We start from the raw sequence: 17,757 nt of genomic DNA on the forward strand, positions 1-17,757 counted from the left end.
TATGCTTTACATGGAAATTAGCATGAAATCAGAGTCCAGGAGCACCTTTAAGACCAACAAAGATTTATTCAAGGTGACTGCAAGCACTCTTCGTTATACTATGATCTTCTTACATGACAGGGAATATATGCTGTTGTTGCTGTTGTTAGGTGCGAAGTCGTGTCCGACCCATCGTGACCCCATGGACAATGATCCTCCAGGCCTTCCTGTCCTCTACCATTCCCCAGAGTCCATTTAAGTTCGCACCGACTGCTTCAGTGACTCCATCCAGCCACCTCAGTCTCTGTCGTCCCCTTCTTCTTTTGCCCTCGATCGCTCCCAGCATTAGGCTCTTCTCCAGGGAGTCCTTCTTCCTCATGAGGTGGCCAAGGTTTCATCTTCAGGATCTGGCCTTCTAAGGAGCAGTCAGGGCTGATCTCCTCTAGGACTGACCGGTTTGTTCACCTTGCAGTCCAAGGGACTCGCAAGAGTCTTCTCCAGCACCAGAGTTCAAAAGCCTCAAATCTTTGACGCTCGGCCTTCCTTATGGTCCAACTTTCGCAGGGAATATATAGCAAAAAAAAAATCAATTCTGTTACATCAGTAGACTGTGTCACAACCAAATACAACCAATGATAATCCTTTGTCAAAACAGGGAGAAACCAAACTGCCTTTTATTAGTGATCAAAGGTTCTCACCTCCCCATATGTTGCTTGCTCCATCCGTCTCCATACAACCTTGAGACATTCCTCCCAGGGTATTGCTGGTAACTATCCCAAGGCCAGGGAGTCAAACTCAAAATCCCATGACATTCCCATATCTTACAGTCACATTATCACAAAATAAATAGTGAGGAATGTGGATACACAAGTTGAACTATTTAATTTATCCTCACTATTTATTTTCTTTGTGATAATGTGACTGTAAGATATAGCAATGTCATGGGATTTTGAGTTTGACTCCCTGGCCCTGAGTTTTGGTAAAGTACACTGAATTCTAGGGCAGGGGTAGTCAACCTGTGGTCCTCCAGATGTCCATGGACTGCAATTCCCATGAGCCCCTGCCAGCATTTGCTGGCAGGGGCTCATGGGAATTGTAGTCCATGGACATCTGGAGGACCACAGGTTGACTATCCCTGTTCTAGGGGAATTGATTGGCTGTTTTGACAAAGGATTGTCATTGGCTGTATTTGGTTGTGACACAGTCTACTGATGTGACAGAATTGATTTTTGCTATATATTCCCTGTCATGTAAGAAGATCATAGTCTGAGGAAGAGTCCTTGCCCTCGAAAGCTCATGCCCTTTTTGGTCTTAAAGGTGCTACTGGATTCTGATTTTTATTGTGCTCCTTCAGACCGACACGGCTACCCATTTGAATCTATCCTTATGGAAATTACAGCCATGCCTGTAAGGCGCTCAGGGAGAACTGCAGCTGGGCCTTTGACCAGCCAGGTCCCAGAGCCAGACCACTTGTGCTGCAGGGTCGGCGGCAGGGCAGAAGACACGGAGGGTCTGGCGCTTGGTCTTCGGTCTCCACTCTGGTTTCATTGTCTCCTCCACGGCTTCATAAAACCCTGGCTTGTGGGCTACATGTCCAGTTGGAACATTTCGTTATGCAGTGAATAGGCCTGAATTACATCTCCCCACTCTGTTACTGTCTTAGACTACCTGCCTGTCGTTGCACTTTTTGAGTATTTTTATAGCGATTTATCTACTCTGAAATCTCAGTTTCATTAAAAAAAACAACCACCTCCAACCCAGCCTTTCTCAACCTTTTTACCACTGAAAATACCCTGAAACGTTCTTCAGGCTTCAAGAAACCCCAGGGGTGATGTCAGCAGGCCACGCCTCCTGGCCACACCCCTTGGAAGTCACATGTCAAAAGAAATGCCATCACCCTGACACTCCCACCAGATGTAACAGCACACATTGTCACCACTGTCCCCCCAGTTCTAGGAACAGAACAGCGGCCTACTCTGCTGGACTAAGAACAGGGTCAGGGCAGGCTTCTTCCACGTTATCACCCGCCCACCCCAACACTAGGTTGCTCTCTCTGGCGTGTCTTTCCTGACCTTGGTGTTTGCCTGCCTGCTCTGCCCCCCTTCCCCAAGCTCCAGGTGCCCATTGAGAAAGGCAACTCTTGGCACATCCTCAAGCAATACATTCTTAGATTCTTTAAAACTGCACTTGGAACTGTTTTTCTGAACTAAATGGGGGGATCAGCACTTTTGGTGACGTCAAGGGGCGTGGTGTCATGGCGGCACTTCCGGGGCATGGGGCACGGGGCACGGGGCATGGGGTGGGGCATGATGATGCCACTTCCGGTGATGTCAAGGGATGTGGTGTCATGGCGGCACTTCTGGGGCATGGAGTATGATGATGCCACTTCCAGTGACACCAGGGGCATGGTTATGCAAATAGGTTAATTAGTATGCATGGTGGAAGGTGTGGTTATGCAAATTAGCTTATTAAGCATGCGGAGTGTACCCTTTTACTACTACTGGACAATGTTGCTTAGGAGATTCATCAACTTATGTAAAAGATAAGAAGGATTCTCTATAACAGGAAGAAGTCTATGGCTTTAATTCCATTAAGGTAAGCTGGGAGTAGAATGATGCCTATAATTTATGGCTTTGTGGTCGGGATATTATCAGTGTTTGTGACTATTATCGTACTTCCAGTAGACAAAAAAAAAAGCTTGAAAAGAAATTTTAAGAAGAAATTTGTAACAAACTGAAGAAGAGACAAAATGGCCTTGACCTGGAAGCCTATCTTTGAATGGTTACACCATGTGTGTTCTTCTAGCTAGTGGAGTAGCGGGGTACCTCAGGGCTCAGGGCTCAGCCCGGTACTTTTTAACATATTTATTAATGATCTAGATGAGGGGGTGGAGGGACTACTCATCAAGTTTGCAGATGACACCAAATTGGGAGGACTGGCAAATACTCCAGAAGATAGAGACAGAGTTCAACGAGATCTGAACACAATGGAAAAATGGGCAAATGAGAACAAGATGCAATTTAATAAAGATAAGTGTAAAGTTCTGCATCTGGGTCAGAAAAATGAAAAGCATGCCTACTGGATGGGGGATACGCTTCTAGGTAGCACTGTGTGTGAACGAGACCTTGGGGTACTTGTGGATTGTAAACTAAACATGAGCAGGCAGTGTGATGCAGCGGTAAAAAAAGGCGAATGCCATTTTGGGCTGTATCAACGGGGGCATCACATCAAAATCACAAAGTGTCATAGCCCCATTGTATATGGCACTGGTCAGACCATACCTGGAGTACTGTGTGCAGTTCTGGAGGCCTCACTTCAAGAAGGATGTAGATAAAATTGAAAGGATACAGAGAAGAGCGATGAGGATGATCTGGGGCCAAGGGACCAAGTCCTATGAAGGTTGAGGGACTTGGGAATGTTCAGCCTGGAGAAAAGGAGGTTGAGAGGGGACATGATAGCCCTCTTTAAGTGTTTGAAAGGTTGTCACTTGGAGGAGGGCAGGATGCTGTTTCTGTTGGCTGCAGAGGAGAGGACACACAGTAATGGGTTTAAACTTCAAGTACAACGATATAGGCAAGATATCAGGAAAATGTTTTTCACAGTCAGAGTAGTTCAGCAGTGGAATAGGCTGCCTAAGGAGGTGGTGAGCTCCCCCTCACTGGAAGTCTTTAAGCAAAGGTTGGATACACACTTTTCTTGGATGCTTTGGGCTGATCCTGCGTTGAGCAGGGCCTCTATGGCCCCTTCCAACTCTATGATTCTGTGATTCTTTATCTACAGTTCCAGCATCTAATTGCTAATCAGTAGAAACACTGGGGAGACATCTGCCCTTATCACATCACACTTTGTAATGTTTTGGGAAGTGCTGTAGCCTCCTCATCTATTAGGTAAGTACATGTTTGTAATGTTTAAGATACAACTCCCAATGAATATGGAGTCTGGCTACTCACAATGTTGCATTTTGCTTTTTTGTCATTTCTAGCAGGGAGTCTGAAAAAGGAGTCAAGAATTGCATTTGGCAGGAAGTCCTATGATGGGGCCAGAAGTGTAGTCAAGAAATATAATCCCAGTCAGGTGTAATCCAATACCGAAGGAGGTAACAGGCCTGTCGGGAAGTGGCGAGCATAAAATCAGTCAGAGACAGGCCAGTTCGCAGCTTGACAAAAATGTTCAGAATAAAGATGGAGACCCCAGCCAATTAAGCCACAGTGGAGACTAAAGAACAGACCCGCCTTGTCTTGTGTATTGCAGCTGGCCCTGTAGCATATAAAGAAACACCGTCGGTTTCTCGTGGAAATTCATTCATTCATTCATTCATTCATTCATTCATTCATTCATTCATTCATTCATTCATTCATTCCCATTTATATACTGCTCTCCCCGAGGGCTCAGGGCGGTTTACACAGAACTGAGAACTATACAAGAAACCATACATATAAATAACTATAACCTTACTAATATAATATATTACTAATAACAGGATAACAGTACAACATTAAATAGTAATAGTACAAACAGGTCCAGGAGCAGAATGCCTTGATCGATTTCTGGGGATGGGGGAGAGGGAGGGGGCAGGGGCCCCCAAAAGCAAAGAAACCAAGAGGCAAAAAGCGGTATCTTCTTGAAATTTATTCAATGCAGTCCTAGGTTATTTAAATTTTTTTGCAACCAGAACGGGGTCCCAGGTATACAACCCCGCTTTCTGTGACCCCTTTACTGAAGAGCTATTGCCAATGTGATATGCTTTACCTTTCGAATTGAAATTAATATTGGTGATGTTCAATCTTTATATTAAGACCGTTATTGCAACCACTGAAGAAGAAACAGAAAGCAGGATTGTTTAACCGGGACTCCGTTCTGGTTGCAAAAACTTTTAAATAACCTAGGACTGCATTTAATACATTTCAAGAAGATACCACTTTTTGCCTCTTGGTTTCATTTGCTTTTGACCCTGTAGCATAAGCAGCTGGTGGTCTTATAGCTCTGGCACCTGATTAGTAGAAGGCCCAGTTGCAGTTCTGTATACTTGTATGTGCTTCCATAGAGCCTCTTGTGGCGCAGAGTGGTAAGGTAGCCGTCTGAAAGCTTTGCCCATGAGGCTGGGAGTTCGATCCCAGCAGCCGGCTCAAGGTTGACTCAGCCTTCCATCCTTCCGAGGTCGGTAAAATGAGTACGCAGCTTGCTTGTTGGGGGGTAAACGGTAATGACTGGGGAAGGCCCTGGCAAACCACCCTGTATTGAGTATGCCATGAAAACGCTGGAAGGCGTCACCCCAAGGGTCAGACATGAGCTGGTGCTTGCACAGGGGAGACCTTGACCTTTATGCGCTTCCATATAAATACTAATGGAACAGCTTTTATCCATTATTACTGCTGTCATTGTTACTGTTGGTCACTACCGTTACTACTGTTATTGCTCCTATCACCACGATTACTGTCTCTGCTACTGAATTTATATTGCACCCGTTCGTGTTCTCTGTAAACCACTCTGAGCCGCAAGGGGAGGGCGGTGTATAAATATACGGCGATAAATACATAAATATTCCATACTAACGGGACAGCTTTGATTCACATCCCGTATTGATCCAAATTCCACTTGATCCGTATTCAGTGGGTCCGATCTGACCCACAGATCTGACCCATTGGAGCCTAGAGAGCCCCAGTGGTGGGACTCACAAACATGTTGTGTGTCTAGCCATGCACCTGCGCGTGGCGGCAAAGTTGAGGAAGGAACTTTGCCATATAATCAAGAAAATCATGGTAATTTCCTCTTCCCCTCACCAATATTCAAGGGATTTCTCCAAGCGTCACCTTTGGAGACAGTAATCGAATCACCGGACCGAAGAAAAACACGCAGCCACTTTTTGAACTGAGCTTGAAAAGGGCTGCTGCACAAATAAGTCCCGAAGACCCAGACGGGAGGGCGACAAGGCTGACTCAAGATCCAGAGTCAGCCTGCTGGATCAGAAGCCGTCAGAGGGCTCCATCTGGGTCGGTACTTCTCCCTGCACCCTTGCTTGACAGAAGAGGGCTTGGCTTCTTCTGCTTAGTGGGGGTCGGTGGCTGGGAGCCCGCACAGGGAACATGGATTTAGTGGACATACTAAAGATTTCTCTGCTGCAGCCCCTGCTCTGGGGGCTGCTGCCTCATCTCTCCTGCAGGGCTCTGAATGCACAGTGCGCGTTCCACACAATAACGGATGTCAAATGGCCACTGAACTATTACAGGCTGGGGGACCTGGCCGTTGGCGGAATCACGTCTACATCAAAATCTGTGCTTTGGCCATTCACGTTTTCAAAGCCTCCCGAGATACGGTTTCAAGCGTAAGTGACCCTGTTCTCATGATTCTGTTTTTACACTCTCTTTGTCACGGGAAGGCCCTGTGTTCTGGCATCCACCCTGGGAAAACGGCATGCTTCTTTTGTCCGATGCTTTCTTGCACAGTTTCTCAGGTCTTAGGTCTTCGCATTTCTGTACTGATTGATGCATATCCCTGCACTAGGCACATGCACATCCCAATTGCTCATCCACTGTCACCTGCCACCCTCTTGAACCTTCACAGAATCAGCCTCTCCGTCAGAGGGCTACCCAACCTCTGTTTTAAAATTTCAAAAGATGGAGAACCCACCACCTCCCGAGGAAGCCTGATCCACTGAGAAACCGCTCTAATTATCAGGAACTTCTTCCTTCACTCTACTTACAAGGCATATGCATGACCCCGTACAACCTGTAAATACGGCAACTGCCAGAAAAAGAGTGTGGCTTGCAACAATGACCCTCCCCCCCCACTCCGGTTAGATCATGAACTTCTTAAAGGAATGTTTCCAGCATCAGGACTGAGCTGAGCCCTCTTTTCTTCTGTTAGCACAAAGCAAATGATTATCCCCCTTCCAACACTACCCTTTTATGAATAGCTATCACACTTCATGTCCTGAACATGAAGAGCATGGTGTTCGTTCTGTGGGAAAGACCCAGAGATTCCCTGCAAAGGTCCTTAGTGCAAAGGAAGCCAGATTTTTAGCACTGAATACCAGAAGAAATGTCACTAACTCATTATGTTGCAGGGTAGGTCACATGAAGTATTTGGAATTCCTGCCCTTCATGTTTGCCATTGAGAAAATCTATAAACATTCAAATCTCTTACCCAACATGACTCTGGGGTACAACATCTATGAGAACTATTTTAACGCAAGAGTGACTTCTGATGCGGTGATAGACCTGCTCTCTGGGGGACAGAAGACAGTTCCAAACTACAGCTGCGGAGGACAGAATAAGCCCTTGGCTGTTCTTGAAGGGACCGACTCTGAAACCTCCAAGCAGATTTCCACCTTGTTAAGCATCTACAAAATGCCTCAGGTACAGGACATGAGGTCAGGGAGGCTGAGTCTCAAAGTGCCAACCAAAGTGGGGTTGTATCCTTCTAAGTTCATCATATGCCATGGACTTAGAAGGGTGTGTGGTCAATCACCCCCTCCATAGGTGCCTGTTTCAACCCTATTTACTCACCTGGTGCAGGTGTCCAGCAGCTGCACCATAATGACGAGGTCACCTGTTGAGTTCAGTGCCTGCATCCCCCCGTATGACAGGGGCATTTCTCCACTCTCTCCAAGCAAAGGTGCATAACTCTGGCAACATGGAGCTAAGTATGGGCAATTTGGTTCAGATAAGCTGAAAAGTACCTGAATCGATGCTAATCTGGGTTCTTTTCAGACCTATCCAAGATGAATTGCATATCCCTGCAATTTAAATGGGTCAAATCAGTGATGGTCAAATGACAAACTACAGCACGTAAAGCCTGATATATTGCTGGTGGGTAAAATCACAAAACTCTGGCTCGCTTAGGCCATTTCGTACAATCCAACTCAATTATGCTAGGATTGGTCAGTGGAAAAAGGAAACCAGGCTGGCAATGAACACAATAAAAATGGACTCTGGCCAGAACATTGCATGGCTGAGGGAGGCAATGCAAGACTAGGGATTGTGACAACAGCTGTGCCATGCCTGACAACAACAACAAGTCACAATTTGGCAATTCTACCATGATTCAGTCAGTTTAGATTCCTCCCACCACTTTCTCAGTCAGGGTCTGAGAAGGTTTGGGGGCAAGATTGACTACCAAGCAGCTGATACTCCCCACCACCAGCAAAGGCTCGAAGGAGGCATTTAAGTACCCTGCTAGGCAGCTGATACTGACATGTCAGCTGCATTGCACGCCCTTTAAATGCCTCTCTCTGCTTTCTCAGGTAATGGTCTCTGCTGCCTGAGAAAGTGAGGGAAGCATTTAAAGGGCACACACCCCCAGCCTTCCCACCAAGCCAGCTGGCATCAGGGAAGGAAGGAACAGGAACCTGCACCTTCCCTCCCCCGTGTGCATGGTGCCTTGGACCATTTCGGATTTGGCTGAATCAACTCGGCTGAATCGATTTGAATAAATCCAAAATGGTCCACATTCCTCTCCCATGCTTATGCCTACATGTAACCAAACCCTCTGTTTCCATCAATTAGGATGTTTCTCTACTTTAAAAATAATTTCTGTTGCTCCACATCCAACTGTGAAGGAAAGAAACATTTCCAACCTTGGTTAACAGTTATCTAAATTAGTGGGATAAAGGTAAAGGTATCCCCTGTGCAAGCACTGGGTCATGTCTGACCCTTGGGTTGATGCCCTCTAGCATTTTCATGGCAGACCCAATACGGGGTGGTTTGCCAGTGCCTTCCCCAGTCATTACCGTTTACCCCCCAGCAAGCTGGGTACTCATTTTACTGACCTCGGAAGGATGGAAGGCTGAGTCAACCTTGAGCCGGCTGCTGGGATCGAACTCCCAGCCTCATGGTCAGAACTTTCAGACAACATTTCTGCTGCTTTACCACTCTGCGCCACAAGAGGCTCAAATTAGTGAGATAGGAGAGCTTAAACATTTATATTCCATTGATGGAAAACTTACTTCCTACTGAAGTACTCCAAGGAAATCAGGCAACTGGGGAGAAAGGCTATTTGCCATAGGCCAGGAGTGACCAAACTGTGGCTGTCCAGATGTCTGTGGACCACAATTATCATGAAACCCTGCCAGCATGTGCTTGCAGAGGCTCATGGTAATTGTAGTCTGTGCACATCTGGGGAGTCAGAGTTTGGCCACCCCATCATAGTCACTGCAGTTGTCTTGAGGAATAACCAAGAGAACTATTTGTAAGTTAGCTCTTAAGAGGACAATTTCCAGGATTCTACACTTGGAACAAGGGACTCCATTGTTGATGAACCTAAAAAGCTTTTCAATTGGCCTTTCATTTCCTCAAAAACCTGGACTCAGCAGGGAGATCAGTCAGAAATAGCTCCTCTACAGTGGTCCTCCTGGGTGAGCATCCTTAACCATTGAGAAAAAAACAAAACAAAACAGGCTGATTCTAATCCCGATTTGAAGGGACTGAACTGAGAAGGATGTTCACATAGACACTGGCTACCATATTGATGGGAGTTTTGATAGCTATGAAGGCTTGTATACTAACAATTATATCAGTTTTCTCTTCGAGGCAAAAGTAATCAGTCCCCAATCTCTCCCTTTCCCGACTAGATCAGCTACAGTGTGGATAATCACGTGCTCAAAGAGGAGCCTCAGTCACCTTTTGTGTACCGGATGGCCCCAAATCAAGATGTGTATTTTATGGGGATTGTCAAGATGCTCCTGCATTTCCGATGGACCTGGATCAGCCTCCTGGCTCCGGACAATGCCCAAGGAGAACGATTCCTGAGAACTATGACCCCCGTGGTCATCAAGAGTGGGATTTGCATTGCCTTCACGTTACGCATCCAGCAACTGTATGACGTTGGCAAGGTTTTACCCTCACGGACATCTTTCATTTACATGCAAAGAAGATGTAACATCTTTGTTTACCATGGAGACACCCACTCTATGATGGCTGTTGGGGTTTTGGTGAAACTTGCTGAAAAAAGAGAAAACTCCCCCGTGGGGAAAGTTTGGATCACTGCAGCTCTGCGCGATGTCAGTGTGAGGGTCTTTCTGAGGGTGTTTGAGACCCACCACGTTCATGGTGCCTTTTCCTTTTTGTCCCGGGCAAGCGTGAATACCGACTATGACAATTTGGATTCCTTTCTTTTTATTCTCAGTCAAATTGGCATGGGTGCATTTCACTGTTTCAATTCAAAGCCTGGGTTATCTGTGAAAGGCTGGAGAAGGTGCGGAGAGACAGAGGCACTGGCGGCCCCACCCCAGGGTATGCTTGAAAGGATCCTGTCTCAGGATAGCTACGCCATTTACAATTCCATCCAAGTGGTGGCCCATGCCTTGAATGCTGCCTCAACCAGAGCTGATTGGAAGTTGAAAGGGAGATGGAAGCTGCAGCCATGGCAGGTTATTAGTTTTCTCTAAAAACTTGGGAACATTGGAGCAGCTACACTGCATCCGACTAAGAATCTGTCATGCTAGTAAGAATCTGTCATGCTAGTAATCCACTAGAAAGAGCTATTGACTACAGCCCTCAGCTGTAGACTGCTTCCCACCCTGTGATAACCAGAGGAATTTCCTTCTCATGAGAATAGAGACAGGAAGACTAATTTTATTTCTATTTCACCCTTTCCCTTGGTTCAAGGCAGCTGAAACACAGAGTCTGCCTGTGTAGGTGTGTGGTTCATAAGGGTCAAAGTTATAACAACTTGCTATAATCAAAAAGAAACTGAAGGGCACCAAATTTGTTTCATATTAGCTCATTTTAACTTGTTTCCACATGGGTTAACTAACCTTGGTGAAGAAGGGAGGTTGTTGTTTTTCTGCTTCCCTTTGAGGTCCATTCGTTTACCTCACAAAGATTCAGAGGAACTAAAAGAGGAAAAGGATAATCTAAATGACACATTGTTTAAAATTTATAATAGTGATCAATTCATTGCAGATGTATGCCTTTTCCCCTTCCAAACATGGAACTAGAGACTTTTTTAAATGAAGTAAAAATGGGTACTTCAGAGAATTTGATGGGCACACAATTATAGCACCCATTTCTGCCACTAGATTCCCTCTATTGTCCTTGAACACAGATATGTTGTGTATACAGTCCTCTATTTTTTCCAGTTTTATTAATTAATTATCAATCAATCAATCAATCAATCATTGGATTTCCATACTGCTCTACTCCCATAAGGGCCCAGGGTGATTTACAACATTACATTAAAGCTATGAGTTTATAAATAAAATTAAAATTAAATGTTATTAAACACTGTGAATTGTGAGTTCCTGCATTATGCAGGGGGTTGGATTAGATGACCCGAGAGGTACCTTCCAACTCTATGATTCTAAAGAAACATCAACTCGCTAACCAAAACATTTATTTTTCCTTTTTTTCCTTTGAATTTTTTTCCTTAAAAAGGGATGCTTAATTGAAAAATGTTTAAGCACAGAATCCTCATTGGTATTCTTAGAATTTTGAAAACAGGGAATAGCTACCATCACAAAATGGCTGCCACGTAGAAGAAGAGTTGGTTTTTTTATGCTGCTTTTCTCTACCCAAAGGAGTCTCAAAGAAGCTTACATTTGCCTTCTCTTTCCTCTCCCCACAACAGACACCCTGTGAGGGAGGTGAGTCTGAGAGAGCCCTGATATCACTGCTCGGTCAGAACAGCTTTCTCAGTGCTGTGGCGAGCCCAAGGTCCCCCAGCTGGTTGCATGTGGAGTAGTGCAGAAACAAACCCGGCTTTCCAGATTACAAGTCTGGACTCCCAACAACTCAGGTTTCCACTTGCTTCCATAATTCCCCTTTGAATGCAGAACCAAGATTACAAGTTTGCTGAATCAAACTTTACAGTGTGCTTATGAAGAATTGCTCCAAATGAATTGGAAAAGCACAACTATTTTAGAGACTCAAAATGCTGAAGCTGGAAGAGGAAGACTCAAAAAGGGGCCTCAGATCCAGTTAAGATTTCTGTATCTGGAGGCCCTTGGCACATATGAAACATAAGGGAACTCCAAATCATCAAGACTGTGAAAACCAATATGGCTTCCTGTATTTCTAAATGCTGTTGCTTTGTATGTTCTCCTAGCTCCACCCTTTCCTGAGAAACTTCCAGTCTTACAATAATTCCACAGAAGGAGTTTATTTTGATGAGAACGGGGAGGTGGCAGCGGATTTCGATATCGTGAACTGGGTGGCAACACCCAATCGGTCTATCCAGAGGGTGAACATTGGGAGTGTGGAGAGACGTGGTGCGGAAGAGATAAAGTTTACCATTGATGAAGACGTCATTGTGTGGCCTGAATGGTTTAATGAGGTGGGGAAAACTTGTTTCATGGCATACCCTATAAAAACTCGTTAACTTTTCAAGGGTTATTGCAATCAAATAAGAGCACACAGAATGAAAATGATAGAGACAAGTATGGTAAGATAACTGTTTGGCGATGGGCTGTCAACAATATATACCACTAATGATAGTCTAAAGGCCCAGAAACAGCTTGAAGTCCAGATCCCAAAGGGACACTTTCTACAAGGCACAGCCAAGAGCACCGAACTTGAGCCATGACTAATGAAAGTTTCTGTAGCGTCCATTGTCTTCATTACCATCTTTCTGGGTGTCATCTGGAGCAGGGGTAGTCAATCTGTGGTCCTCCAGATGTTCATGGACTACAATTCCCATGAGCCCCTGGCAGCAAACGCTGGCTACCCTTGATCTGGAGAATCATATACTGCTAAGATACAATTTCGATTACTTTGTGCTGCTTGTCCTTCTGCCTAGACCCTGCCTCAGTCCAGGTGCACTCCAAGCTGTCCACCTGGATACGCTAAGTTGATTAAGGAAGGAGAACCTCTCTGCTGCTACGATTGCTCTCCATGTGTGGAAGGGACGATCTCTACTCAGGAAGGTAAGCCACATCCCCCAGTTCCAATTGTAGAGGGGAGGCAGAGGAAAAAAATAATTCTCTCACACCTTGTCCCCTTTGGAATACCTTCTCTCTCATTAAACTGCATGATGTATCATGTATGAAGTGCCACATGACAAGTCCGATGTTTCGGTCACTTTGCCCGCATTTTCCTTACTTTGTTTGGCATACATTCTTCGGGGTCTCAGGGCTGCGCCTGCAGTATTATCAGAGACTCATTTTGTTTGTAATGTTAAGCATGGATCTCAGCACTTTCCACAATGAAGGATCCCAATCTGAAAGTTTCCCAACTGCATCCTTATTATGCATTCTTGCTTCCTGACTTTTCCGTTATGTCTGTGTAGTCCTGCTTTTCTGGCAAGTACGTATGCACTTTTTATTTATTTATTTGTTTATTTGTTTATTTAGATTTATATACCGCCCTCCCCGAAGGCTCAGGGCAGTTTACATTAAACTAATCAACAATACATGAAAACAGTCTTCGTTAAAAATTCATACAATAATTAATAACCGTGGCTGTAACAATATAACAGAATAATATAACAGTATAGCAATAAAATAGCATAATGATGCAACAGTGCAATGCCACAACAGGTCCAGAGCGCTCTGGTGCAGTTCTGGGAGGAAGGGGGGGAGAGGGGGGGAGAGCAGGGAGAGCGGGGGCCCTTCATTCGCTGTTGGTTGTGCCTGGCCTCAACCAAATGCCTGGCAGAAGAGCTCCTTTTTGCAGGCCCTGCGGAACTGTTTAAGCTCCGTCAGGGCCCTGATCTCCTCCGGGAGCTCGTTCCACAAGGTGGGGGCCAGGACAGAGAAGGCTCTGGCCCTGGTTGAGGCCAGGCGGACTTCTTTTGGGCCAGGGACCATTAGCCGGTTGGTGGCGGCGGAGCGCAGAGCTCTTTTGGGGGCATAGGCAGGGAGGCGGTCCCTCAGGTACACTGGGCCCTGACCGCGAATGGCCTTGAAAGTAATTACCAGAACCTTTAGTCTGATCCAGAATTCAACTGGCAACCACTGCAGTTGTTGGAAAATGGGCCGGATGTGGGATCTCCACGGTGTTGCTGTGAGGATCCTGGCCGCTGCGTTTTGGACCAGCTGTGGTTTCCGGGTCAGGGCTAAGGGCAGGCCTTTCAAATTTCAGATATATTCTCACTGAATGTAACAAAGCAACTATTAAAATGGATATAAAGTAGATTGTTGTGGTCAGCCGTTCATTCGAGTCCGACTCTTGGCGATCCCATGTCTCCACTGTTGCCACAATCCCCGCGTTACTAGCCACAGCCGTACAATGTTTTGGCCGGTATGTCACGAATTGATTATTGATAGTACAGATACTGATGATATGTTCTTTTCAGATTCAAGTCATTGTCATAAGTGTCTAGAAGATCAACATTCAAACAAGAACCGAGACCAGTGTGTTCCCAAGCGTATCACCTTCCTGTCCTACGAAGAACCTTTGGGGATCATCCTAAATGTCCTTGCTTTTTTTTTCATTCTAATGACAAGTTTTGTTTTGGGAATCTTCATTAAATACTCAGAAACGCCAGTAGTCAAAGCCAACAATCGGGACCTCTCCTATGTTCTCCTCATCTCCCTCCTGCTTTCCTTTCTGTCCTCTTTTCTCTTCATTGGTCAGCCTCACGAGGTGACCTGCCTTGCCCGACAAACCGTCTTCAGCATCATCTTCTCAGTTGCCGTCTCTTCAGTGCTGGCCAAAACTGTCACTGTGGTGGTGGCATTCATGGCCTCAAAGCCAGGGAGCAGGATGAGGAAATGGCTGGGGAAGAGCTTGGCCAACTCCATTGTCTTTTCCTGTTCCACCATTCAAGTGGGCATCTGCACTCTCTGGCTGGGCATCGCTCCCCCCTTCCCAGACTCTGACATGCACTCCCAGCCTGGAGAGATCGTACTGCAATGTAATGAAGGGTCCGTCACCATGTTCTATGCTGCCCTTGGCTACATGGGCTTTCTGGCCGCCATCTGCTTCACGGTGGCCTTCCTAGCCAGGAAGCTGCCTGGGGCCTTCAATGAGGCCAAGCTGATCACCTTCAGCATGTTGGTGTTCTGCAGTGTGTGGGTGTCCTTTGTTCCCGCTTACCTGAGCACGAAGGGGAAATACATGGTTGCCGTGCAGGTCTTCTCCATCTTGGCCTCCAGCTTGGGCTTACTGGGTTGCATCTTTCTTCCCAAATGTTACATTCTTCTTCTGAGGCCTCATCTCAATACAAAGGAACTACTCATGATAAAACAAAAAGATGGGCTCTGACGGAGTACATATAGAGCATGCTTTGTAATGTTAGTGATCTTTCTCCCTACAATTATGAATCCCGTGTTCCCTATTTGGAACTTTGCTTTGCTAAACTGCTATTAGATCAAGTAAATCTGCCTCTATAATACCTCTGTTCATCTATAGTTATAATAATATATCTACAAGTACAAGTACAACTACAAGTACAACGATGTAGGCTCCGATTGTCAGTCCGGGGGAAGGGGCCTATCGGCACCCTTCCTCATCCCGGACAGGGCTCTCCGATGGAGCCCTTACTGCTTTATTTAATCCACTCCGCGAGGAGCAGTTAAAGATGATTCTATGATTCCATGATTCTATGATTCTAGATCCACGCTAACTAGGTAGAAATGAGAGGAAACTGCAGGAAAAACGGACACTTACTGTTACACAGAGGTTTTCCCCCTTCTTGTTTTGAAGCAGCTGTGTTAACTAGTGAGCTTGCCCGAAGTATTAGCATTGTACGTTTTGGGTGGTGGTTGTTGTCAATGTCATGGAACGAGAGGCTCATTCTGCACTCCTTAGATAACCCATTTCCAATGCTCTTTCCATGGAGATTTTCCTGTTCTGCACAGGAAAATCCAGCTGCACAAGCAAGTTTAAAGTGCATTATCCGATGTGTGCAGAATGAGCCCAGGTCTTCTTAGTCTTAGTCCCTGTACTGTTTGACATGGGAGGAAAAAGACATGGCATCCAGCAGAGCAGTCATTAACTGCCCTGAACCTTGCTGTGCAACTCACATACATTTTTTTTATTATACTCTCATGGACCTTGGCCATTGTGGACATACATGTCTTAGCTCAGAGTTTTTGCACTGTACAAATCCACGTGAGACTAGATGTTTCACATGGATATTGTAATGGATAGTCTAATGACCCAGTCTCACACCCTAAGGATGACTTTTACATCTAAAAAGTTTCAAGCAATACCATTGACCCTTCATTACAGATGCTTTTCTCACACCCTGGTACAGGGTTTCTCAACCAGGGCTGCATGAGACCCCAGGGTTTCTTAACAGCCTGAAACGGGTGGGAGATAGATAATTTTTAATATATTTTTTAAATGTCCTAAATGTTTATTGGGTGATATGACCATATTCGGTCACCTCAACATGCCCCCCCTTCAAAATACCAATGATGGGCCTGGGGGCGGGTGGGAAGGGGAGGAGTCCTAGGTGGGCGTGTCCACAGCTATGCTTCCCAACCATATTCTGCACGATCACGCCTCTTCTGGGGTCTCTCAAAGCCTGATGAATATTTCCGGGGTTTCTCAATGGTCAAAATTTGAGACAGGCTGTTGTAATGGATAGTTCCTTAACCACCCAGTCGCACCATAAGGATGGCTTTTATATCCAAAATGTTTTGAGCAATACCATCAGCCCGTTCTAAATGCTTTTCTTCCTCTCTCATGTCCCCGTGTTGCTGTTTTTGTTGGAATTCAGTGATCAAAGACCATTATTTATTTATTTATTTATTCATTCATTCATTCATTCATTCATTCATTCATTCATTCATTCATTCATTTATTTATTTATTATATTTCTATACCACCCTCCCCGGAGGGCGGTATATACTCTCTATGCCTGCTTTATGTTGAACCTAGGTACAAATTCTTGATGAAGATCACTCCTATAGTTCCTGAGATGTAAGAATATGATCAACTGGTTTTCCTGCCTTCTGACATTGATCCTGAGGTATCTAATCTAATTGCTCTTCATGCGCCGGCTGCTACAAATGTTAGGGCCAAAGCTGTCCAAGAAAAGTCTTGACTCCATGAGTCTGAATTTGGGAAATGTGGCTGGTGTTCTAGTTTAAATCACAGAGTTGGAAGACACCTCCAGGGTCATCGAGTCCAACCCCCTGCACAATTCAGGAACTCACAACTTCCTGGCCACTTCCTGATCCCTCTACCGAAAGAATACTTGCTTTGATATAGATGCTGTAAGCTGCATACTTGTGTGGCTGACCTTGGGAAAGAGGGAAGGAGCCCTATGGGGAATGGTAGGATAGAAATCTAGATATAAATGAATAAATTGTTCTTTAACACCTAGGTTTGTGGCATTTTATTGTTTTTTTTTAAAATGGCTGTTTGAGCATTGGGAGAGCCCTGGGCCAAGGACAATAAATCTTGCAATGACGACATGAATTCCACAATGGGTTTCCAGCACAGTAATCTCTCCCCTGTAGTTACAGGACTCTGGGAAGCAGGAGGTGCCGGCCCAAGGCAGCCAATAGAAGAAGAAAGCATAGCAGGGAAATGGACAGCCCAGTCCTCTTAGTCAAGTATAGAACCGTGGATTCCTCAATGTGGACTCAGAAGAAAAAAGGACATCACGAGGCACAATGATATAGTAGTCTTCTCTATGTTTATAGGTGAAAAGGTTCTAACAAAGTCCAAATGGTCAAACATATGATCAAACATAAAGAGTCAACCAAAACGGGATCCTAGGTTAAGTGACCCGCTATCTGTTCTATCTTCGTCAGTGGTTGCTCTGCAAAATGAATAGACAAGTAGACAATATATGCATGTAGAGTTTCAAAACATGGTTCATAATTTTACACAGCAGCATAACATACCTTCCAATATACTGTCATAGCAGTAGTCGTAGTATCACATT

General features: G+C 45.2%; 1 protein-coding gene across 1 annotated transcript; it reads left to right on the top strand.

The window, feature by feature from the left end:
- Positions 1 to 7,079: 7,079 nt before the first annotated feature.
- Positions 7,080 to 15,119, top strand: LOC143834244 (vomeronasal type-2 receptor 26-like). The gene is made up of 5 exons (XM_077330900.1): positions 7,080 to 7,334; positions 9,548 to 10,345; positions 12,022 to 12,249; positions 12,712 to 12,838; positions 14,209 to 15,119. The coding sequence occupies exons 1-5, from the start codon at positions 7,080 to 7,082 to the stop codon at positions 15,117 to 15,119; spliced, it is 2,319 nt and encodes a 772-aa protein (XP_077187015.1).
- Positions 15,120 to 17,757: the final 2,638 nt, after the last annotated feature.

This window comes from Paroedura picta, chromosome 3, assembly GCF_049243985.1.
Source record: "Paroedura picta isolate Pp20150507F chromosome 3, Ppicta_v3.0, whole genome shotgun sequence".
Taxonomy (NCBI): domain Eukaryota; kingdom Metazoa; phylum Chordata; class Lepidosauria; order Squamata; family Gekkonidae; genus Paroedura; species Paroedura picta.

Coding starts and splice junctions, on each gene's coding strand:
- LOC143834244 (XM_077330900.1), top strand. CDS start 7,080: ATGTTTGCCATTGAGAAAATCTATAAACATTCAAATCTCTTACCCAAC. Junction 7,335..9,547: donor GCATCTACAAAATGCCTCAG/GTACAGGACATG, acceptor TTTCCCGACTAG/ATCAGCTACAGTGTGGATAA. Junction 10,346..12,021: donor GGAAGCTGCAGCCATGGCAG/GTTATTAGTTTT, acceptor ATGTTCTCCTAG/CTCCACCCTTTCCTGAGAAA.